Raw genomic sequence first — 25650 nt, 5'->3', positions numbered from 1 at the left:
ACTCCGGCGACTGGGGAGGGGCCGGGCATAGCATCAGGAAATGCTCTCTAGGTAGTTTTGTAATTTGAAACTGCTCGAAGATAGGCCTGCCTATTAGCTACTCTTCCAATAGGAAAATCAAGATGCAGACTCACTCTAAGCCGTGAGTTCTCACCCACAGTGACTGTCTGTAGATTTTTTGACAGTGGTGGACAGGTAACCAGGGTATAGAGCTTGTTTGGTGAATCTTCACCTTCTGGACAGCCCCCTTTGGATACAGTGTGGGACAGTCCTTACTCTGGCCCAGCAGCTGCGTTGAGCCTGGTGTCAGGGCGCACATCTGGAGTTCCCGCCCCCTTTGTGGCAGATTTCTGGGTTTGTTTGAGTTCCCGGGGCACGCTTCTTGAAGTCCGCTCCACGCTGCACTTGGGCGTGTCCATGGTGTGTTCTCCGGTTACCTCCTTGTCGATGGCTGACTGGCCCTTCTTCTTCTTGCTGCCCTTCTTTGTGGGAACCATCCTGCTGTACTGGACAGTTTAGTAAAATTTTATTGAATATTCATTAAGATAGTGGTTAAGAGCCTAGGTATTAGAAATAAGCTGCCCAGGTTCAAATCCTGTCTCTGCTGAGTGACCTTTGTCAACTAAGTTACCTAATAGGTTTGTTGAAAGGATTAAATGAATTGATATTTGCAAAGCACTTGGTGTGTCATACATGTGGTGAGCACTGAGTCAGTGCCAGTTTCTGCTAGCTGTCTTAGTGGTGGGTGCTGGAAACCCACAGACACACAGACGCTGTGTCCCTGCCCCCAGACAACATGCGTTCATAAGTCAGCAGCTGAAGCCTTGTGGTTCGTCATGGGGGGTCTGTGATTACGTTCTAGGTTCACTACCTTCACCATTGTGTGTCAGCTTTTGCATTTAATAAAATCTTGCTGTTACCTGCTCCCGTTTCAAACATCTGAAGAAATTGAAGCCTTTGAAGGATTATCATACCTGGAATTACATAGTTAATCAGTATCAGAATCAGCATTTGAACCAGGCTGTGTGACTCCAGATCTTTAACCCTTGACTGCTCTTCTGCGGTAAATGCTTGAGATGCCGGGAGAATGACAGCGAGGCGTCTGCCTAGGCTGTGCGTGTCGTCTTCAGGGAGCAGGTGGTATTTGACTAGGGTGTTCAAGGAATGAATGAGAATTAGCTACTGGATGGGGAGAGGAGGGCATTTCTCATGGCATAGTTTGGGTGTGAGAAAGGTTACTGAACACTTAGAACTGTGTGTAATTTCTTCGGTTGGCGTTCAGTTAAGAGATGAGGTTGAAAAGGTGAGTACAGACCAGAAGACCAGGTCATGGAGATCTTGTGGTCCATGTTAAGCAGTCTGTACTTTGCTTTCTAGTTACGGTGGTTCTTTAAAGTAGTTAAATAGCTCTTGAGGCGCTCCTGAAGAATTTATTTTAAAGAGGACGGCATGGTTGTATTTGCGTTTAGAAATCTAGTTCTGGTGATGCAGTGTGAAGTGGGTCAAAGAAGCCCTCCAGTCCAGCGCTCACAGTGGTCAGTGAGGGCTGACCAGGGCCTGGATGAAGGCGGAGGGCGTCCAGGAGGCAGAGGTTGTGCAAAGGATTAGGGTAGGATGGGAAAGGCAGAGTGCTGGGTTCAGTTGGGGTTAAACGAAAGGACAGGACCACATAGTTCCCAGTGTTCTTTTCTGAGTGGATGATGATCCTGGATGTGGGAAGGGGAGCTTCTCTGGATGGTCTCTGCCAGTCATGGTTACACAGATTGGGTGCTTGTGCGAAGTCTAGACTGTCGTGTGTATCGATGTAGAGATCAGGAGGGCTTCCAGGTAGGATTGCCAGGTTATCAGCACACAGGTGACAGCTGAAACTGCATGGGTAATAGCTGAAGTTGTTAACATAGATAATGTTTACTTAATGGTAAATGTTGCCGTGTGCTGGTTACCATGTGTACCGTTGGGCACTAGAGATAAAACAGGGACCAAAGCAGACTTTTCTTAAAAAAAAATTATTACTCTCAGGAGCTAACAGTTTAGTAGTGGGGATGGGTTAAAGTAAATACTGTATCATGTGGTAACATTATGGAGAAAAAGCAGGCAGTGTGGGGCAGAGAACTCTGAGGGGAGGGATAGATTTGTGCAGTTTTTGAATTGTTGAGCTAGGGACTGTCTACCACGTAGCAGAAGGCTGAACAAGGTGAGGGAGTGAACAGCAGAGTATTGGAATCACAGGCTGGGGGCAGGGGCTTGTGCGTGGAACAGTCCAGGAGATACACGAAGGCCACGCGCTCGCCGACACTTGGCATTTTCTGGGGGTTTATTTATTTTTAGTAGCCGTCCTAATGGGTGTGAATGGGTGTGATTTACAGTTGCATTTCCCTGGTAACTGGTGACGTTGAACATCTTTTCATGTGCATATTGCCCATCTGTATATGTATCTTCTTTAGAGAATGAAAACCAATTAGAAGTCATTATATTGTAAGATCTTATCCTAATTCAGTTGTTTGGGAAACATAATCTGAACCGATTTGAGACTCTCTATCTACGTGCACACGTATGTCTAGTCTTTGTTGTGTCAGTGGCTCAGTCATGCCCGACTTTTCGTGACCCGACTCTTCATGGTCTGTCCATGGAATTCTCCAGGCAAGAATACTGGAGTGGGTTGCCATTCCCTTCTCCAGGGGATCTTCCTGACCCAGGGATCAAACTTGGGTCTCCTGCACACAGACAGATTCTTTACCATCTGAGCTACCAGGGAAGCCCAATATATTCTTTAGTTATCCTATTTAATATGAATATTCATATGCTTTGCTGAAGAAATATTAAGGTATCTGATTATGCAGTGTTGTCCCAAACCCTACTGAGGCTGTTGATTTAAGATACATATACATACTGTAACACTTTTCTAACAAGGAAAGTTCACAATTCCAAAGCACATTCTATTCCAAGCGTTTTGGGTAAGAGGCTATGGATGTGTACTTTGGAAAGCTAAGTTCTAGTTCAAAAAACTTTACAAACTTTTGGAGTTCAGAAATTAATAAGTTGTTCTGTCTCGCCTTGTGCTGGCCGGCTCTTTTCTGTCTGTGCTTCACTCTTGCTGGCCCTGTGCTGCCCTTCTCTAGCTCTCAACTTCTCTGAGCCTGGTTTCCCTCCCCGACATCCCTCCCTGTCTGTGAAGTGGGCATGTGTTTCCTGCTCTGAGGACTGAATGGGGAATGACGGAGAAGACAATGCAAGATGCAGGGTCTGCCCAGGCGGTACCCCACACACGCTGAGGCTCTTTCTTCCCAGTTCATGCTCTCTCCACCTCGCAGCATGTGACCTCATTCTTACACATCTCTTTCATCAGGTAACTTTTAATCCTTAAGGAACAGGACTGTTTTTTATTAAAGTTTTCATGGGAAATGTTCCAATGTCAGAAAGACATGTCTTCCCTCACCATTGCACATTCTCATGCTGATACTAAGGGGAATCCTACCTTCCACTCCCACCTCAAAGTGTCATTCCCACAGGGAATGGAAAAGAAACGACTGGCGGGGGAGGGGGCAGGGCTGTGCCACCTTCAATTGTGATTTTCCTTTTGTACCAGATCTAGATTGTGGGTCTCTGTATGCAAGAGTGGTCTCTCTCTATTGGATGGAAGTGGAGTTTTTTTTGCAGAAAAGTAACAATCTTTTCTCCGAAATGGCTGGTAGTAAGTTTCATTATTTAGAACAGGCATATTTAAAGATACCTCTTTTGATTTAGCCCAATTACTAGTGTGTTCAGTGCCCCCTCCCGTGTTTTCTTAGGTTGGACAGTCCATTCTGGCCCAGAATGTACATCTTGTTTTAGCTGTTCTGGCGTATTCAAATGAGAAGGCAGGTGCAGGGTGGGAGCACCTGAGTTAAAAGCTTAAAAAACTTATGTGCTCTTGATTTGTTAAATACCCGCTACTTTGGAAAGTTGCATGTTTAATGACATTTTGACTGAAATTTACACAGGAAATCAAAGATAGCCTTGTAATTCAGACTTGGCAGTTCGATTTTGGCAAGGACTGGGTTAACGGGTGGTTGGGTGCACCTGTTCTTCCGGACTGCGCAGCCTTTGTTGCTTCTGCACGCTGGCTCAGAGGCTTCTTTCACAAGGGAGCTGGAGGGTGGCCGGGCGTGTTTCCTAGTGCAGGAGGCCGAGGGCCCTGACGGCAGGGAGGTGTGCCGTGCCTCCGGCCTTCCGCAGACCCTCTTAGTGTCGGCGATGTGCAAACAGCTGTACTGGAGCTGGGTGTCCACGTTCACGTCAGGCATCCGCCTGGAGGAGCGCCCGGCCGCGGACGGGAAGGCTCTCCAGCAGCAGGTGATGTCGCCGCAGGTGCGTGGTCTCGCCCTGTGTGCATCCTGTGTGATCCTTGGCTCAGGAGGTTAGATGTGGTTTCTGACTGGTTATTCTGATATTTTCTGTGTTACTGTTCTTGTTATTTGGAGCTGTGAAAATAGGCTAAAAGATGCTAGTTTGTGAATTACAGTACATGATTCTGGAATGTAGTTTAAAGAACAGTGTGTTTAAAACCTTTTGCAGAGCTCTGTTTGGCTTTTGAGAAACAAAATCTTACTCTAACCCCATCTTGTGTTTTTCTTTTTGATTTTTGCTCTTGAAAGAGCCTCAGTGCTCCTTGGTGTCGTATTACAGTTTATCCAACTAACAGATGTTTGTTTTTTGTTTTGAGGTGTCTTAAGGAAGAGGTGAGGTTTCACCTGGCTATGCTCCAACATGAAACCTGAGATACGTCCCTTGGCCTTTTAGAAAAGGGAGTGGTTAGAAAGACCAGAGGGAGTCCTGAGATGAGTTATGGTGAAGAGGCTTTTTCTTTATAAAGAATATAAATTTGATATTATATCTTTTCAGATTTGTTAGAGGTGGGGGTGGGGTGTGGTGTGTGTTTGTCATGAGCTCCAGCAAGGGACTTTTAGTAATCTCTCAGTGGTTTTTAAAGCATAAAATGGTGAAGGGTAATTTTGATTGCTCCTTTTAAAAGTTATTAATACTTGTGTTAAATTAGGTTGAATCCTAGCTCCATTTTTAAAAACCTTAATTCATGTTTATAGAATATCCATGATAATTATACGTGGTTAGGTATTATATGTTATATATACAACACACACGGGAACATACCTTCTTTTATTGCTCTTCAGTTTATTGTGCTTCACAAGTAATAATGTTTTTACAAATTGAAAATTGTGGCAACTCTGAGTTGAGCAAGTGTTATCAGCAAGCACCATTTTTCTAAGAACATTTATTTGTTCATTTCATGTCTGTTTATCACATTTTGGTAATTTTTGCAATATTTCAAACTTTTTCATTATTATTGTATTTGCTCTGGTGATCTGTTATGGGACTTGCTGAAGGCTCAAATAATGGCTGGCATTTTTCAGTAATAAAATATTTTTAAATTAAGGCATGTCCGTTGTTTTTTTTTAAGACATAATGCTATTGCAAACTTAATAGACCAGAGGGTAAACATAATTTTTATATGTACTGGGAAACCAAAAATTTGTGACGTGCTTTATTGTGCTTCTTACTTTGTTCCTATGGTCTGGAGCCGAATCCACAGTATCTCTGAGGTATGCCTGTATGCATATATGAGTCTTGTTACATTGGGCGCAAGGCAAATCAAATCCCCCTGTGAAAAGCTACTAGGAAGGGAGTTTCAGGAGAAGTGTACAATGGACTGAAGACTCTTGTTTTGGTATATTCTTTTCATATTGTTCTTAGTACCGACTCGTGCAGGCTGGAGGATGATTGCTTTCTGTGCGCTCCCGTGTTGAGCAGGTCGTTGCTGTTGCTGTCAGCTGGGGCGCTGTATGTCTGATCGCAGCCTGTGGGCAGCAGGCCCTCCTCCCCACCCCTGACTCCAAATCCCCACGTGCCCGCGGTGTCTCTTTAACTACTGAGTCATTAAGGAAGGAGTTTAGTTGCAGATATTCACAGTATTGTTAAATATGGAAACTGTAGTGTCACCAGCTGCATTTGGTTCTGGGAGATTTATTAGCATATTTAGTTTTGGTTTGGCTGCTCGTTTTAAAGAATAAGACAGCTTATTTCAAAACTCATCAGCCTGTTTCTGGCTTTTCTAATTCCTTGTGGAATCCTGAGAACAGGACACTTCAGTTCAGGTGGTTTTTGTGTTTTGTTTGTTACCCATCTTAGTGTTTTTAATGTGGCTAACTTATATAACCCGTGTATTTTCTCACTGCACTCTTAGCGTTTCTAATGTAGCTAACTTATGTAACCAACGTATTTTCTCCCTGCACAGAAAGTTGGAGTGACTGGTCCTCCTGACCCACAAGTCCGCTGTCCTTCTGTTATCGAGTTTGGGAAGTATGAGATTCATACCTGGTACTCCTCTCCATATCCTCAAGAATACTCAAGGTATGTTCTAAGAGGCCATTTACCTTCTGCTCTTAGATTCCTGGAACTCCAGCACTAGAAGTGATCTTGGAGACATTGCTGTGGTCCAGTTTATCTCTTTGCATTCAGGAAAACTGGTAGGCTTTAAGTGTCCATAATAGCAGCATACTTTGCCAGTCACTTAGTCTCAGTTGGCTTTATAATAGATTTTCTTTTCTATAACCTGTCCAAAACTATTACTGACGGCCGGAAACCTGACACATGGTCAGAGTGAAAGGGGAACGTGTCTTCTTTATGAGAAATTGACCTTCATGTCTCACACCAAAAACTTCTTTTAAAGAGATATTCTTATACTTAACTATGAACAAAGTTTTACTGAGTAGCCTTTTATTTAAATTTTTATAATTTAACAAACTTGGTAAATTATTTGTTTTCCCAGGAATAATTAGCCAAATGGTATAAAATTATATATAAGTGGCTTGGGTTTCTAGATATAAAAATGGATCAGACACCAGCTTTTTGGGGTAACGTAGTGAGCTTAGTGAAGCCAGATTGTTTCTTGACTCAGCTCTGACGTTTATAAGCTATATAACCTTAGAAATTACCTAGCGACTTGGTACTTCAGTTTCCTCATCTGTAAAACAGGGATAATAATAGTTCTGACCTCAGGAGGTTTATTGTGAACATTAAATGAGTAGAATCATGTAAATCACTTAAAAATGATGAGTGCTCAATAATGTCAGTTATTTTTTTCCTTTAGGGTTGAAATTAAAAGAGTTGAAAAATAAGATTCAGTCCAAAAAATTAATCATTGGCTTAGTATTTGAAGTACAGCATTCATTAATTCTTCAATCTGATTTATAAATCTAAGCAAATTAGAAAAATAGGAGTGAGACCCAGACCTCAGTGACAGAGAGAGAGGGGTAGAAAGCAAAACCCCAGGAAATTAACATACAAGCTTATGAAACACAGTAGCTGAGAGCCATTTATTGTAGGATCAGTTACCTCCAAACTCTGTGTTAGACCTTTAAGGCAATATTCTATTTATTTCATGGAAGAATAACAATCTGAGTTTGTTAAAAACATTAAATTATATATTATGTGTATATGTTAAAAGAGGGAAAGAAATTCCTCAACTACCTACAGAACACAGGTATTCAGTGCAATGTCTTCCTCAGGAGTTATGGCTAGCCAGGGTATTGTATAATCAAAAACAGCAAAGTTGAAGAATTAATTTCATCATTAGGTTTAAAGTGAATTATTACCATTTTTAAGTGAGCTCTTTACCAGCTGTGCAGATCACAAGAGTGCCCTGCCTGGGACAGAAAGCCTGTTCAGCCTGTGTGTCGCCTGTCCTAGTGGCTGCCGTGTGGAGAGTGGAGCCCCAGGCACCTGCTCTTGTCCTTTCCAGGGCGGGAGGAGGAGAGGCGCTCATTTAGTCAGGAGTGGAGATAGAGAAGATGAGAATGAGGCCGTCAATTTTAAGATATTAAGTCTGATTAAAAACGTTGCATTTTGCTCTGATGAGTTTGTCCCTAGACTTTGACTTCTTAATCAAGTTTGAGGGAGGGAGTTACCAGTGAAAGAACAAACATCGCCAGCAGAAAAATAAATAACCTAAGACGTTTAACAGGAATTGTAACAGAAAGCAGCAGTAGGAAAAGAACTGTAACATCCATCTAAGTAGAATTTTAGACATTTTCTGTACTTTTCATTAGTCACCATTGTGAAGGGTTCCCTGAAAATAGCAGATAATATTGCGTAATTTATAAGTTTTTTTAGTAATTATTATTTTTTCTATCTATATAGTCTTAATTTTCTTAATTACATTTTCAAAAAACCATGTTTTATTGAATTTAGACTTGTTTCACTTCTGAGTTCTTTAAATTTGAGTTGACTATAATGTTTAGAGATCACATGTTTTCTAAATAATAAACCTATATTTTTAATTTGTTAATGACTATTATTCTCTGCTAAATTACTTTTAAATTATTTTCTTATTAATAAAAGTTCTAAACACTTTAAAAATTTTCCAAATCGTAAAGCATGCAAAGTAGGACAGTTGGAGCAAAAACAAAGAAGAAAAGATGAAATAAAATGGATGAAAGGAGAATAAAAATATTCATAGTATTAATCTTAAATAATAGCCATAGTTACCATTCACTGAGCTTGCTAAACATCTCTGGAGTAATTCTTTGAGGTGGATATTGCTATCTTTGTTTTTACAGGCCAGGACCCAGCAAACATATTCAAGACCATACAATTTATAAGTGGGAGAACCAGGATTTAATCCCACTTTTCTCTTACCATATAGCTATAACTTTTAGCCACTGTACATGATTACTCCATATAGCATTGACATCTAGATTGATCTCAGATGGCTTGTACCATAATCTTTGACTTGAGTATTTGGTGTTAATTTCTATTGTATTAAAATTTTACTATTGACGTATTGTAAAAGCCGCACAAACTGCTGCTGTCTTGGGCAATGTTCTAAAGCCACAATAGGAAGAATATTTGCATTATCTTAGAGGTAAGGGAACCAGTACAGCTGCAGCCCAGTCCTGACTTCAGAGATTGTGGTATCCATGTGATGGGTGACTGTAAAATAAATGCAAGTGTGGGGGCCATACCCCCATGGTGCAGCTAGTCAGAGTGACCGTGTATCTCCTCGATAGTCCGGGCCTAGATGCTGTCAAGGAGAAGATGGCAGAAAGCAGTACTGGGCAGTGTTCTTTAGGTCGGGGAGTATTCCTGATTTCAATAACTGCACTTCATTTCATGTGATCTGATGTTTTCTCTATTTGCTATATTTTTTCAATGAGAGAACTGCAACCCTTTGTACTCTTACTAGAAGAAATATTTGATCTTTTCTAGAGTTTTATTGAATGATTCCCATTAGACTAACAGTGTCATCCCAGTAGCCTTGGTTTTAATAAAGTCACAGGCTTTTAAAATACAAAGGATCATAAGAGACGATGACACATAGCTATGTCAATCAAATGGACAACCGAGAAGAAATGGGAAAGTTCCTAGAAATGAATAATCTTCCAAGGCTGAAGCAGGAAGAAATAGAAGATGTGAAAAGACCAATTACCAGTAATGAAATGGAATCAGTAATAGAACAACTATCAGCAAACAAAGCTTCAACACCAGATGGCTTTATAGGTGAATTCTGCCAAACATTTAGTGAAGTGGTAGCACCTGTCTTTTCTCAAACTATTCCAAAAAATTGCAGACGAAATAGTGCTCTCGAACTCATTCTGTGAGGCAAGCATCTCCTTGATACCAAAACAAGGTAAAGATACCACAAGAAAAGAAAATTATAGGCCAGTATCACTGATGAACATAGATACAAAAATCCTTAACAAAATACTAGCAAACCAGTGCAACAATAAACAATAAACAGTGTCAGACTTTATTTTGGGGGGGCTCCAAAATCACTACAGATGGTGACTGCAGCCATGAAATTAAAAGACGCTTACTCCTTGGAAGAAAAGTTATGACCAACCTTGATAGCATATTGAAAAGCAGAGACATTACTTTGCCAACAAAGGTCCATCTAGTCAAGGCTATGGTTTTTCCAGTGGTCATGTTTGGATGTAAGAGTTGGACTGTGAAGAAAGCTGAGCACCGAAGAATTAATGCTTTTGAAGTGTGGTGTTGGAGAAGACTCTTGAGAGTCCCTTGGACTGCAAGGAGATCCAACCAGTCCATCCTGAAGGAGATCAGCCCTGGGATTTCTTTGGAAGGAATGATGCTAAAGCTGAAACTCCAGTACTTTGGCCACGTCATGTGAAGAGTTGACTCATTGGAAAAGACTCTGATGCTGGGAGGGGTTGGGGGCAGGAGGAGAAGGGGCCGACAGAGGGTGAGATGGCTGGATGGCATCACTGACTCGATGGACGTGAGTCTGAGTGAACTCCGGGAGCTGGTGATGGGCAGGGAGGCCTGGCGTGCTGCGGTTCACGGGGTCGCAGAGAGTGAACTAAACTGAATGCAGCAATGTATTAAGATGATCACAAGCAATGATTATTAATAATAGGTGAGATTTATCACAGGGATTCAAAGATTCTTCAGTATCTGCAAATCAGTGTGAAACAACACACTGAAGAAAAGAAGTAACAAATTGAAGGTCACACTAAAAATAGTGTGACCATCTCAGTAGATGCACGAGAAGCTGTTGACAAAATTCAACATTCATTTGATAAAAACTCTCCAGAAAGTGAGCATAGAGAGAACACACATGACAAAGGCTCATAGGATGAGCCCACAGCTAATTGCGTACTTAGTTGTGGAACGCCGAAAGAATTTCTTATCAGGTCAGGAACAAGCCAAGGAATAAGACCACTTTAATTCAATGTAGATTGGAAGTCCTAGCTACCGCAGTCAGACAAGAAAAAGAAATAAAGAATCCAGATTGGAAAGGAACAAGTAAAATTGTCACTGTTGGCAGATAATATGACGCTATACATAGAAAAGTCCCAAAGAGGCCACAAAGAGCGTTTGGAGCTCACTGATGAATTTGGTAAAGTTGGCAGGATATAGAATTAACATGCAGAAATCTGTTGCATTTCTATACACTGACAGTGAACTATCAGAAAGTAAGGAAATAGTCTCATTTTCCATTGCATCAAAAAGAATAAAATACCCGGGAATAAACCTGCTTAAGGAAGTAAAAGATCTGTACTCAGAAAACAGTAAGACATTGCTGAAAGAAATTGAAGATGACATAGACAAATGGAAAGATATATTATGTTTATAGATTGGAAAACTTATTGTTAAAAACGACAATACCATGCAAAGCGATCTATTCATTATGTGCAATTCCTGTCAAATTACTCAGGGCATTTTTGATAGAACTAGGATAAAATTTTTAAAGTTTGTATAGAAACGCAAAAGACCCCGAATGGCGAAAGCAATCTTGAGAAAGAAAACAGAGCTGGAGGGTTGACTAAGGTGATGGCACCCCACTCCAGTACTCTTGCCTGGAGAATCCCATGGACGGAGGAGCCTGGTAGGCTGCAGTCCATGGGGTCACTAAGAGTCAGACACGACTGAGTGACTTCCCTTTCAATTTTCACTTTCATGCTTTGGAGAAGGAAATGGCAACCCACTCCAGTGTTCTTGCCTGGAGAATCCTGGGGATGGGGGAGCCTGGTGGTCTGCCGTCTATGGGGTCACACAGAGTCGGACACGACTGAAGCGACTTAGCAACAGCAACAGTAATCAAAACAGTGTGGTCCTGGCACAGACACACAGAGATCAATGAAACATAATAGCCCAGAAATAAACCCACCACTTATGGTCATTCTGTGATGGAGAAAGCAAGCATATACAGTGGGAAAAAGTCAGATTCTTCAGTAAATGATATTGGGACGATTGGACAGTTACATGTAACAGAATGAAACTACAGTTTTCTTATATCAAAAATAAACTCAGGATGGTTTAAAGTCCTTAAGATAAGACCTGAAACCGTAAAATTACTAAAAGAAAATATAGCTGGAATACTCTTTGATATAAATTGGAGCAGGTTTGTTTTGTTATGTTTTGTTTTGATCTGTCTCCTAAAGCAAAGGAAACAAAAGCAAAAGTAAACAAATGGAGCCTAATTAGACTTAAAACTTTTGTACTGCGAAGGAAACCATTGACAAAATGAAAGACAGCCTACTGAATGGGAGAAAATGCTTGCAAATGATACGATCAATAAGGGATTAATACCCAAAATATATAAACAGAGGTGTTTTTTTCTTTCAATTTCCTTCAGCCTCAGTAGGTATTTATATGAGAGAAGATATATTTGAATTACATTTCTTGTCATTGCATCATCCAGTATTTTTGTATAGACAGTTTTTGTTATCAGATCGTGCTTACCAGTTTTGGACATAGTTCAGGATACAGGGGAGCCTCTGTGCTGAGGATACGTGGGGTCTGTGTTTATCACAGAGAGCCATGCAGTCTTCTCAGTCCAGACTCAAATCCTTCCAGAAGCCACTGGCTTTTAGTTCAGGGTATGCTCCTTCTGTGGCTTTATGAACTGGCCTAATCACTTTAGCAGAGCTTCCCAGGTGGCTCAGTGGTGAAGAATCCATCTGCATTGCAGGAGAGGCAGGAGACTCGGGTTCGACCCCTGAGTTGGGAAGGTCCCCTGGAGGAGGAAGTGGCAACCCACTCCAGTATTCTTCCCAGGATAACCCCATGGACAGAGGAGCCTGGCGGGCTGTGGCCACCAGGTCGCAAAGAGTCAGACATGGCTGAGCACACATGCCCACACAACCACTTTATTGCCTGGCTCCTTATCACAGAGACTTTGCAAGGGAGAAGTCCTCCTGCTAAAAAGCAAGTGCATTGAATAAATGTAAATTACTGTATAAAAATAACAATATAGATGAAGCAATAATTAGAGATTTTATTTCAGTCATTGAAAATAGACCTTTGAGGTACAGGATTCAATGTCATATTTGACTGGAGAGAAAGCCAGAATTTCAGAGCAGGAGGAAGGAGGCAGTGTAGCATGTCCTAACTTGAAAAAACGTTTTCCGTATTATAATTTTATACTTAAAAATGTGTACAAAATCTGCTCTTACAATCCCCACTGTATGTCCGTCATACTCAGCCTCTGTACCCAGTGTACCTGACGCAGGGCCTGATGGTGTTCAATACATGTTCATTTCCTGAAATTAGTGAGTGAATGATCTAATAAAGGAAGAAAGAATATACAGCTTAACAGAATCTTCACTTATTGGTGTGTTCCCAAGGTAGGCTTTACTTTTTACTTATTGGAGATTATCAAGGAGGAGAGAAGGTGAGATTTTCATGGCTGTCTGGTGGGTAACTTTAAAAGAGAACAAAGATTAGTTTACTAGGAAGATCCCTGGATTGTGTGAATTGATTTCCCACCCTTGCCCTCTTGCTATCGATTAGTTGGATGCTATTATCCAAATTAGTTTTATCTTTGATTTTTGTGTTTTCTGTTTTAAAAATTTGATTAATGGGGATAATGATACATTCTTTACCTTTTTACCTGGGTAGTAATGGGAAAGAATAAGAGTGAAAGTTGGAAGTCTTATATAAAGCCCTCTTGTTTGTGTAATTATCTTTTTTTACAGGCTGCCTAAGTTATATCTCTGTGAATTCTGTCTAAAATACATGAAAAGTAGAGCTATCCTGCAGCAGCACATGAAGAAGTGTGGTTGGTTCCACCCTCCTGCTAATGAGATTTATAGAAAGAATAACATTTCTGTTTTTGAGGTAAAGTAGAAGATGTTTAGTAGTTGTCTTCCTATCCGTTTCAAATATAGCACCCCTGTGCTTTATCCGATTGCACAGCTTGGTTTGTTTTGGAAATGTTTTGCTATTGTTTACTCACTATGGAGTCAGTAGTTCAGCTCTATAGGGGAGAATCAGAATTAGGTCATTCTAAGTGGTACCAGTTCACAAACTTGATCTCTGAATAAACTATTTTGTATTTCACTGAATCAAAGACATCAGTTGTAACATATTTTATGTTCCACTCAGAAGGCAAAAGTACTGCAAATTATGAGATACGTATATATATATATATATATATGACTCCATTTGATATTTTAATGCCAACAGATTTTACTTTTGTACAGATGTGATAAGATTGTGTCTTAGACTCTATGAAACATGGCACTTAAAAGATTTCTACTGCTCTGTTTAAAGGAATATTGTGTAGAGGTATATATGTAATAGCTGTAGGAAATCCTAATATTTCCTGACTTCATCATGATTGTTTGACTTAGGCTACCTCTGTGATTCTGTTTGTTAATAGTGGTTTTTAATTCCTTGATCTCAGTTCTGGTTTGATTGCCCAGCTACTAACTGAGTGCCTACCATGTGCTCAGTTCTGTTAATTCCGATGATGACAGACTTTCAGGTTGTCAGGATCTGCTCCATCTCTCACTTTCCTAATCTTCCCAGAACTTTTATTTTAGGTGAGGAATAGAGGAGCTCTTGACCTTTCAGGGAGGGAAAAGGTGTTTTGTACATTAAATTGCTAAAGAAGTGGCAGTCTTTTTTTTTTTTTGGCCACACAGTGTGGCTTCTGGGATCTTAGTTCCCCAACCAGGGGTTGAACCCCAGACCCTCAGCAGTGAAAGTACAGAGTGCTAACCTCTGGACTGTCACAGAGTTTCCAGAAGTTGCAGTCTTAAAATCTCAGTGTCTTTGGGTCTGATGTAAGCAGTCATTGGCGTGCTCACAGAGGAACACATACTGCAGGGTGCTGGGAGCATGCAGTCTCGTGCTGGCCTGATCCTGGCCAAGCAGAGCCCAGGAAATACCTCACTTGCCAGGTTGCCGCCCAGGGAACCTGTTCCTTGCTTTTGACGATAGATAATAATCCCTCAAGGAGCTTTACTTAGGGGAAACCTCATTTTGGCAGTCTGATCACATTGCTTCTGGCTGCTGGCACACGTTAAACTGTTGTTTTACTTTGTTTTGCTTAACAGATGTATTTTAGAAGAGGTTACATTTAGATCTTTTGTTGAATTAAATACTTTTAAAAATATATCAGATCGGCTTGCCATCTGAAGGATTCCTGTAGTCAGTCTTTTTATAAAAGCAAAATGCTGTTTTGAAAATGGCCATCACCTCCTTGTCTAGCCTTTTTTTGTGCTTTGTTGAAGTGCAGTGTTTTGTGTATTTAGTTGTCTTAAAGTAGCAGACACTGTACTCTGCCATTTCAAGGGACAGCTTCCAGATCCAGTGTGTTCTGAGAGTCGCCAGCTCCTCCTGGGCTGGACTGTGAGTACTCACAGGCACCCTTTGCTGACATGTGTTATTCTAGAATTAAAGAGACACCTCGCTGACCGTTTTGTCTGTTTTTTTCCTCTAGGTTGATGGGAATGTGAGTACCATTTATTGTCAGAACCTGTGTCTCTTGGCAAAGTTGTTTCTTGACCACAAAACACTCTATTATGACGTGGAGCCATTTCTTTTTTATGTTCTAACCCAGAATGATGTCAAGGGCTGTCACCTTGTTGGCTACTTTTCTAAAGTAAGTACAGCAGCTGAAATGTGTCTTGAATTCATATGGAAATGTGAAACAGCCTTTGGTCGTGTCTAGGAAGCAGTACAGGACGCAGCCCCTTCTAGGTGCCGTGCAGCTTTCTGGAAAGGGAAGCAGGAGGACCGCTGAGACGCTTAGCAGGCGCCAGCAGGTGCCTAGTGACGTTCAGCAGACTGTTCTCTGCTGGGAACACAGAACTGCCACCCGCACCCCAGAGGGAAAGCTTTGCCATGGCCTCTACTCCCATGGTGATGATAGGGAGAACTCGTGAAATAAACAGAGTTAGTACCTGTCTGAGTTCTTTCTCTGTTTAAATCTTCTCTTCCCAATTTGAATTTTAGGCATAGAAGTAAGAATTTTTAAGAAGCCATTTTTTATTAAAGGATACTTTCTCTCCTTCCATTTTCCATTCTCTTGAAGAGAAAAAAAAGTTTCTTTTGTTGTCAGACAACGTTGAAGATGCAGTTCTATTTAAGATAAAATCTAACTGTGTAAACTAGTCAAGTGCAAAGCCCTAGCTGTTAGTAGGCCATTTCAGTAGTTAAGCATAATTTAAAATATACTGCTTGATCTATAGAGGTGTATTTATAAAAAACCCACCGTATGTAGCACCAAAGCAGGTGCTACAATAGAAGGCACTTGGAAGTCGGTGATGAATTGTCCCACTTCTAGGGGCCACATTGACGGCAGCGTTTGTAGCCCTGCAGGTGGGTCAGGACTCGATTCCTCTGCTCATCTCAGGCGCTGACATACTGGTTTTGAGTTGCAGATGGTGTTGGGTGGCGTCGCTTCAGCTTATGCTTTTCTCCTGGGGACGGTTGCTTTGTGGGGAATGCCAGGGACTTAACACTGTCCTCTCCCTCTCAGAGGGGTATTTTTTTCTTGATGTGCATTGCTAATCCCAAAGGATCAGGGCTGTGGTTTTGACTGTTAATCTTTGTTTTTTAAAAATTAACATTAGTGTTTAGTCTTACAAGCCTGTTGTTTTAAAACTAGACTTTTGTTTTCTTTACCAGGAAAAGCACTGTCAACAGAAGTATAACGTTTCCTGTATAATGATTCTTCCCCAGTACCAACGCAAGGGCTATGGGAGGTTTCTCATCGATTTCAGTAAGGATTATAGTAACGTAACTGCTCTTCATTGCATCCTCATTGTATCTTCATGTGGACTTTCTTTTGGTTGGACATGAAGTATTTTTAAATTGCTAATATTAGATATGAGTTTCTATGTGACTTATAGCAAATAGTTTTAATTTGTAGTTATTAATTTACAGTGGAACTTAGTTTTATTTTATGCAGTAATTCTGTCTCACAATATTAAAAAGCTTTGTAGAACTACTTAAATTAGCACTAATAAAGAAGTGCAGCACCTGCCCTGTTTTTCTTACCCAGTTATCTGAGAAATGTGTGCAGCGCGTTTTAGTTACAGGCTCTACCTAGTGGTTAAAAATATGCGATGTACCTTTAAAAATGATAGAAGTAAATGATAGGGTAGATAATGTGATTTCAGTTAAAAATTGAAAGCTAATTGTTCTAAAAAGGTCATGTGGAACTTGCATTTTGTTTTATACATTGATAATCTTGCTTTGAAAGTAAATGTGTATTTGAGGTAAATTTTCTATTGATTCTTGGAGAAGGAAATGGCAACCCACTCCAGTATTATTGCCTAGAAAATTCTGTGGACAGAGGAGCCTGGCTGGCTATAGTCCATGCGGTCGCAAAGAGTTGGACATGACTGCGCACAAGTGCCTTCTGTTGATTATGAAATAGTGGTATTTGAGGGAATATTTTCCCTCAGATATTCGCTCAAAATAGTAATATTTAAAGGAATACTTTCAGAAATAATGCTTATAAGGACTCTGAGAGGCAGTTCTTCTAAATATCAGATGGTTACATTTCTAGTGTTAATTCTCTCACATGGACCAGTGAAGCTTATTCTGCTTAGCCTTAGACTATGTCCCTAACCATATTTACTTGGAAATATGTGCCAATATGTGACACAGTATAACCACCACATGTGGTTATTTTCTGTATTTTCCTGTTTTTCCAACTAGTAGTAGAGGATAAGACACACACTGTTTCCTTTAGCATCAGTGTATTGTTTTGAAATAGAACTCATCGGATGTGTTATGCCATTAAGTAGCAGAGTTGGGAGGAATATTTTCAGTCATTTTTTTTGGAGCTATACACACAACAGTCTATATGATTATAGTATTTGTTTTTATTTTAAAACTTTTCCTAATATAATGTATTTTCCCACTTTACCATTCTTAGATGGATATTTTCTTTGATGACAAAATGCTACCTTTTTCTGCCATCTCCATTTTTGATACTTTCGCTCACAGTTTACTCCTTCCTTTTCCTGTTCCATGCATTGGACAAGAAGGCAGAGTAACAGCACCACACAGTGATACTGGCTGTGGCCATTCGCGCTTAGCAAGAATTAGGGTGGTGGGCGACTGCGAGGGACGCTTCGGTTGAAACCAGAAATTGTCTTAGAGGCCCCTCATAGAACCACAGTCTTGGGACTGTGTAAAAACTGAAGGCAGTCTTGTGCAAACAAATAGTTCTGTTGCCATCTAGTGGCCCAAGTGAGACATGCAGGGATGGTTCCCCCCATCGTACATTGAGGCAAAAAGCATTCTTGCCTCGATCTTATCTGTGCAGCCTGTTAATACGAAGTCCTGATTTTTAACGGTTTGAATATTTCTAACAATGTGATTTATATTAACTATAGACAAAATAATACTAATTCAATGTCCAGAGTATATAAATTGTGTAATCTTCTTGCAAATTTGTATTCAAGTAATTTTGTAATTTTGTTCTTGAAGGAATTAGCCTCTGAAATTATAGCCTATAATACTTGGATTGATTATGGAAGAAGGGCTTGTTATTTTTGTAAACTGCTATCTTTTAGGCTCTCTGACATATTTGTGATTTGGGGGTTTCTTTAGGTTATTTGTTATCAAAGCGTGAAGGCCAAGCAGGGTCTCCAGAGAAACCGCTGTCCGATCTAGGTCGCCTTTCCTACATGGCTTACTGGAAAAGTGTAATACTGGAGTGCCTTTATCACCAGAATGACAAGCAAATCAGCATCAAGAAGTTGAGTAAGTTGACTGGAATCTGCCCTCAAGATATTACTTCCACACTCCACCACCTGCGAATGTTGGACTTCCGGAGTGACCAGTGAGTATTAACATCCCTTTGTATAACCTTTGAAAGGTGATTGGGTAAAGGTGTCTGGATCGGGCAGCCAGATTAGTATCAGTTAAACTGCGTGAATTGAGATAAGTGGTGTACTTGGTGATCCTGAGACAGCATTTCCTTTATATATTTTATACTAGTGATCATTTTTTAAAAAACGTTTTTTCTGGTCTTCCGTCTAACTTTCAGACCTAAGCTACTGAATCTGTTATTTATGGGAAGCACATTCACAATACAAGTAACAGCTGCAGAAATAGTATCAACTAAAATACACCTTTGATTAATTTCCATACAGATAGCACAGAATGAGCTACAGGTCAGAGGAAAGACAGCTTACCTGTCTAGTGTGATGGAGAAAAGGTCACAAAGAAAGGAGGCATTTGGGCCAGAACGATGGAGAATAAAAGACAGAATGCGAGAGAATGGCAGAAGTTTCAGAGGCGGGAAGTGTGAGACAGGAAGTGACTGAAACAGCCGCTTCCATCACTCTAGTTGAGTGTGAAGTCTTTATCCAGCTTCGTGTTTCTGAGCCATCTCGGTGGTGTCTTTCCAGGCAGGCGTTTTTGAAGCATTTATCTGCTCTCATTTCCAGGGCTTTCTGGGAGTGCAGCTCCATACTCATTGTTTGGTACTCCTGGTGTGTCGTTGATTGCTATAAACTTTTCTCTGGTTTCAGATTTGTGATTATCCGCCGGGAAAAGCTTATCCAGGATCACATGGCAAAGCTTCAGCTGAATCTGCGGCCTGTAGATGTAGATCCCGAGTGTTTGCGCTGGACTCCCGTCATAGTGTCCAATTCTGTTGTCTCAGAGGAGGAGGAGGAAGAGGAGGAGGAGGAAGAGGAGGAGGAGGAGGAGGAAGAGGAGGAGGAGAGAGAGCCGGAAGAGCGTCAGAGCCAGGAACGAGAATTGGAGCCAAATGTAAGGGCACGGACGGTCCCCGGTGTTGGTAAAGGAAGAGCTCGTGTTGGTTTTCAGGCGTGTTTGTGATGTACATATAATGGGATCTGAAACCAGTACTATAAACTCACATTAGAATTTCCAAGTTTATTTCAGTGATAGAAATTTCAGGAAGACTGGGTTTTGTTTACTTATTTGTATATTTTCAAGCCTTGTATCATTAGGAAACCTTCAGATTTGTTATATTGTGTTAGTTATGAGTATTTATCAAGAATGCCTACAAGTAGATAAGTTTGAAGCTATATAGGAATTGAGGAATCTGAATTAAATTTAAATCTGACCGTTGTTTAAAATGAAGATTCATTTTCCTTAAAACATTAAGGAAATAATGTAAGCAGTGTGTATTTCCTAATAGAGCACTAAACGCTTCAGTGTCTTTCGCCATTAAAGGGTTAGTGAAGGTCCTACATCATTTTCATCATTTTTCTTCATGTGATGCATACTGTTCTCTGTCCTTTTTTTTTTTAAAGCAGTGCTTTCATCCTTTAAAACTCTGTGTTCTCTTTTGATAGATATAAATGGTTTCAATGCCCCCTGTTTAGTGTAATTTTCCAAGTAAAATTAAGTATTCAGAATAAAATAAGTCAAAATCATTCCAGAAATTTTCTTTCATTTTTTGAGCATCCTCTTTCTCTTGCCCATGCCCCGGAGTTTGTCTCCTCTCTGTTTATAAATTTCTGATAAATTTCATGAACTGTCTCATTTAACATTTACTAGATTATAAGGAAAATAGTACATGGCTTCCCTTGTAGCTCACTAGGTAAAGAATCTGCCTGCAGTGCAGGAGACTCAGCTTCGATCCCTGGGTTGGGAAGATACCCTGGAGAAGGAAATGGCAACCCACTCCAGTATCCTTGCCTGGAAAATCTCATGGACAGAGGAGCTTGGTGGGGTGCAGTCTGTGGGGTCACAAAGAGTCAGGCACAACTGAGTGACTAACACTTAAGGACAATAATAGTCACTTTATTTATTGTTTGCATAGTGGTTAAGAGTACTGGCTCTTGGATCGGACTGTTTGGGGTTACATCCCAGCTTCTTCATTTGCTATTGCATGGCCTGGGGCAGGTTACTTATGTGTTTTGTGCCTCAGTTACCTCATCTGTAAAACGGGGATATAATAATATTTCACATAATTGGTGTGGATTTTACCCATACAGCTTTTAAAACAGTCCCTATCACACAAGAAATATTTATGTTAAGTATTAAATAATGTCATCTTTGAAGCTCTGTTTTCTTATCTCAGCATTTAAAAGGCCAGAATAGGAGATGTAAGCAAGTAAGACTGGAAATTAACCAGCATGGTTTTATTTTCTAAAATCAGGTGGGGAAGTCTGCATCTCGTGAGAACAAAGAACAGGATTCTTACACTTCAGTAGAAAGTGAGAAGAAACCAGAAGTTACCACACCAGCCAGTACCACTCGATTGAGCAAACAGGTCCTTCCCCGTGACAGTCTTCCTGCCAATAGTCAGCCGTCTCGGCGAGGCCGCTGGGGGAGGAAGAACAGAAAAGCCCAGGAACGCTTTGGTGATAAGGACCCAAAACTGCTCTTGGAAGAGACGCCAGCCCCCCAGGAGCAGTACGGAGACTGTGAGGAAAAGTCAGAACCTTCCCAAGAGCAGTACGTGGAGAGCGAGGAGCCGGCGGCAGCCTCCCAGGAGCAGCCGAGCCAGGACGGGAAGCCGGACGGGCCCAAGAGGAGACCTGGCGAGGGGCTCGAGCTCTGGCGAGGCCCGCCGAAGAAGAGCCCCGAGCCCCTGAAGTGCGGGCTGCCCGACGCCCACGACCGGCTGCCCCGTCGCTACAGCGAGGGGCGCTACTGCGAAGGCCGCTACGCTGACGGGGACCGCCCCGCGCTGCGGGGCTGCAGCGAGAGCAGCGAGGAGGACGGGGAGCCCGAGAGTCCCCGGTCCAGCTCGCCCCCGGTGCTCACCAAGCCCACGCTGAAGCGGAAGGTGGGCCGCCCCTCCCTGCCCCTTCCCGGAGCTCTGGGAGGTCAGGGCGGGAGTCCACAGAGTGTTAGCCTTTCAGCTGCAGGCCCAGTGCCTCCTAGCCTGTGATCTTCCCAGTGAGCGCGTGGGATGTGCACTCGGCTCCTCTGGTTCATGAGTGCTCACCTGGAAGTCATCCATGTATTTAAGGGCTGACAGGCTGTTTTCAGCTTGCTGGTTTGATTTCACATTATGACTTCTTATTCCAGTACTCTTGCCTGGAAAATCCCATGGGCGGAGGAGCCCGGTAGGCTGCAGTCCATGGGGTCGTGAAGAGTTGAACAGGACTGAGCAACTTCACTTTCACTTTTCACTTTCATGCATTGGAGAAGGAAATGGCAAGCCACTCCAGTGTTCTTGCCTGGAGAATCCCAGGGACGGGGGTCCTGGTGGGCTGCCGTCTGTGGGGTCGCACAGAGTCGGACACGACTGAAGCGACTCAGCAGCAGCAGCAGCAGGGATTAAAAAATCCCCTGGGGACTTCCCTCATGTTCAGTGGTTAAGACTTTGAGTTTCCACTGTAGGGATCATGGGTTCACACTCTGGTCGGGAAGCTGAGATTCCACAATCACAAGGCCAAAAGCATGGGTTAGAAATGTTTCTACTAGAAAAGGAGAGGCAGACACTCCATAGTTGCATGGAGAGTGGGCGGGACAGTGCCCCAGTACTCTAGAGTGATGCCTGTCCCCTTGCCCTGCACGGTGCTGTGTCCTGCCTGGGTCTCTGTCCTCTTCAACCCTCTGTGGTTTCACTTAACTTTGTTTTCAAAGTATTTTCTAAGCTATATTTCATCATCTTGCAAAGTTTGAATGATAGCCAGGTTATTACTGAAGGCTGTGAGGTGGTAGTCACAGATTCTGTTAAACTGTATACCAGAGATCTCCCAAACTGTGGCGTGAACTTTAAACATTGCTGCAGACCAGCCAAGCTGAAGCATGCCGGCTCTCTGGATGAGCCACCCTGGACCAGAGAGGTGGCAGCTTTCACCCAGCGCAATAAAATCATTCTTCTCCTTAGCAGAGCCTTGGGGGGAAAAAAAGATAGGGCTATTTATCAGAGAAAAAAGAGCTTTCCATTTTAGGAGCAGTTTTAGATTCACAGGTTTATTGCAAAGAAAGTATGAAGAGTTCCTATGTTCTCCACTCCCCGTCTCCCCCGTTACTGCCCTTCTCCCTTGAGTAGTGACCCAGCACAGATACTTCGTTAACCGGAGCCCATGCTTTGTTCAGAGCTCCCCGTTTCCCCAGGATACCACCCAGCACACCACATGCATTGCATTCAGTTGTCATTTCTTTTTAGGCTCCCTGGTTGTTGGTGACGGTTTCTCAGACTCCTCGTTTTTGATGACCTTGGCAGTGTTGAGGAGTACTTGCTAGATATTCTGTAGAATGGCCTTTATGGTATTAAAATGGGGTGAAGTGTTTTGGGAAGAAGGCCACAGAGGTAGAGGGCCATTCTCATCACATCATAGAAGGGTATCTGCCATCAGGCTGTACCAGGACCAAATACAGGGGCATCTGCTGTCCATGTGACTTCTCACTGTTGACGTTGATGTCCACTTCCAGGTGCCAGGCTTGTCAGGTCTCTTCACTCTTGAGTTACTGCCTTTTTCAGACCCCTTTCTGTACTCTTTGGAGGGAAGTGACTGCCTGCAGCCCGTGCCTAAGATGCAGGAAGTTATACTCTGCTCCCTAAGAGCAGAATATCTGTGTTAATTACTTGGAAGTCTGTTCGAGAGAGTTAACCATTTTTTCCTGTTGCTTGACATATCTGTGTGGCCTCATAGATACTTTCATGCCCCAGTCCTTGGATCAGCCATTTCTCCTTAGAGCAGGGCCATGTTTAACCTCGTTTGAAAAACTGTTCTCAACTAGAAAGACTAGTAAGTTTGAAGTGGAGAAAAGTTGATTAAGCTGCTGTTCATTACGTGACTGTGAAGAATATATCTTTGCCATCCTAGGCTTTTGTTGCCTTTTTACAAAATAAAATTATGCTATTTCCCTGTGTAAAAAGAGAATATTATAACAGGCAGTGAGTACATGTACAGGATACTTGTAAAGTTTTGAAGAAATTTACTTGACTAGGAATCACAAATAATTTTTAGCCATTTCTTTACTGTCTGAATGTGACCTTAAAGCAAGTCCTGTAACCTTTCTGGCCTCTGTAGAATGAGGGGATTGAATTAGATCAGCTTTGGTAATATATGATATCATTTTGTGATCTCTATTATGTGATTTAAGATGTTAGATCAACTCTAGTACAGAAGTATGCCTACTGTGCCACATCCCAACAGCACATTTGTTTATTTCTGAAATGCTCGCTAACACCAAGGAGATCTATACCGATTCCACATTCCCGTGCCCCACTTTAACTCTGGATAGTGCATAGCAGCGGCGCATGGCCTTCCTGCTGGTTCTGCCGACACGCACAGTGGAGCTGTGAGATGTACGCTGTTTTATGTCTTTTTTTCTCTTTTGAGGAAAAGAGAAGAAACTAGCCTTTGTGTCATTTCAGTATTGAAATAGGCTGCTCCCTAGGGTACTAAGTGTAACCAAACCGTTAGTAGGGGAATGATAACATCCACTCTTTACTCTGTTTTTTTACAAAATTGTTTTCAGTGATCCTTTTCGTATCTATGACACTTTATGTATATATAGTATCTTAACTATGGTATTTTGAACTAATGTTCAAAGTGTCTTTTGGCAAACAGCATACTCACTTGATACGTGCTAATTCTGTCAGGGTTTAAAAACTATTAATCGTTATTAATGGAAATGACGATGTTCATTACCGTAAATAAAATGCTTCTTTCTCTCTTAAATAGAAACCAATTCTTCACCGAAGAAGGAGAGTCCGAAAGCGCAAACACCACAATAGCAGTGTGGTCACAGAGACCATTTCTGAGACCACGGAGGTCTTAGACGAGCCTTTTGAAGACTCCGACTCGGAGAGGCCGATGCCGAGATTAGAGCCAACGTTCGAGATTGATGAGGAGGAGGAAGAAGAGGATGAGAGCGAACTCTTCTCCCGAGGGTACTTTCATCGCTTGGCCTCCCAGGACGTTCTCAGGTGTCGGTCCGATTCTAAGAGGAAGTCTAAAGATGAAGACGATGACGAAGACTCAGACGATGCTGATGGTATGTTTCACAGAGCGGTTGCCTGTTGTAGTTTCCCGGTTTTGAAACATACAGCCGTGGTAGCTGCGAAGCGTCCAGCAGAGAGGGTGAAGGGCAGATGACCCGCCGAGCGAGTGCAGGATGGCTTGCAGCCTCCGAAGAGCTGTGTCGAGCGTGCTCATACTCGCCTTCTGCCTTAGTTCTCTGTCCTTTTGTCAGTGGTTTTCCGCAGTTCCCCCATAGCACCTGTTTTTGCCTCCGCAGATAGTAATCTTGCTGTTCGGAAATTGTTCTTTTTGCCTAGTCCTTTCTCGGCCATTACGTGTATCTTTAGTTAATGGTTAGATGAGACTGAGCGTGAAGAAGATAATTAATAACCCTTTACTGGAGTGCGCAGTCTATAGACCTGGCCTGTTCTGCTAATTATGTGTGCTGAGTGCTTAAAATAGGCACTCCGTAAATACAGTTAAATGACTAAGTGCTTAGAAGTGGCTCTCGAATAAGGTCAGACTCGTGTAAATTGGACTTGCTTCAAATCTGTTCCTGAATCATATCTGTAATATGTCTTATTCAATGAGTAGTAAATTTCCAATTAAAAGGGTAACAGCTACCTCAAAGTAAGTTAAATTTTATGGCATAGCTAAAAATCCAGTGATTAGACTGGTTGTCATTTCCTCTTTAAAGATGAAAAGAAGGGGCTCATATATGACTTGGATCCACATCGTCGCCTGAATTTCCTGCCTTGTGCTGTGTGGCCTCCTTGCTGGGGTCACACTGAACTGCTTTGCTTTGCTGGGCGAATTCAAAGGAATCACTTCCACGCTTGGTGCATAAACCTATAGCTTTTATGTACTGACTAGTTGGGCTTTTAAAAATAAGTTCACTCAATTTCAAATCTAGTAGACAACTTGCATTTTCTTCAGTCTCATATTTTTGTATAATCAATACTTTAAATGTAGTGAT

At 41.8% G+C, this 25650-nt stretch overlaps 1 protein-coding gene across 3 annotated transcripts in view; it reads left to right on the top strand.

Annotated features, from left to right (window-relative positions):
• Positions 1 to 25650, top strand: part of KAT6A (lysine acetyltransferase 6A) — a 106051-nt gene that overhangs the window by 73933 nt on the left and 6468 nt on the right. For 2 of the 3 annotated variants that reach the window (XM_027962617.2, XM_042241367.2), the window contains 8 exons: positions 6290 to 6405; positions 13494 to 13635; positions 15245 to 15406; positions 16435 to 16528; positions 18373 to 18604; positions 19299 to 19542; positions 20903 to 21535; positions 24396 to 24708. In XM_027962617.2, the coding sequence (XP_027818418.2) occupies positions 6290 to 6405; positions 13494 to 13635; positions 15245 to 15406; positions 16435 to 16528; positions 18373 to 18604; positions 19299 to 19542; positions 20903 to 21535; positions 24396 to 24708 (1936 nt within the window). Of the gene's footprint in view, positions 1 to 4085; positions 4348 to 6289; positions 6406 to 13493; positions 13636 to 15244; positions 15407 to 16434; positions 16529 to 18372; positions 18605 to 19298; positions 19543 to 20902; positions 21536 to 24395; positions 24709 to 25650 lie in introns of those variants that run through there. The other variant, XM_042241368.2, reaches the window with a different exon arrangement.

The sequence above is a fragment of the Ovis aries genome, chromosome 26 (assembly GCF_016772045.2).
Source record: "Ovis aries strain OAR_USU_Benz2616 breed Rambouillet chromosome 26, ARS-UI_Ramb_v3.0, whole genome shotgun sequence".
In the NCBI taxonomy this organism is placed as follows: Eukaryota; Metazoa; Chordata; class Mammalia; order Artiodactyla; family Bovidae; genus Ovis; species Ovis aries.
Note: the sequence above shows the minus strand (reverse complement) of the source record. Positions and strands in the feature narration are given on the sequence as shown.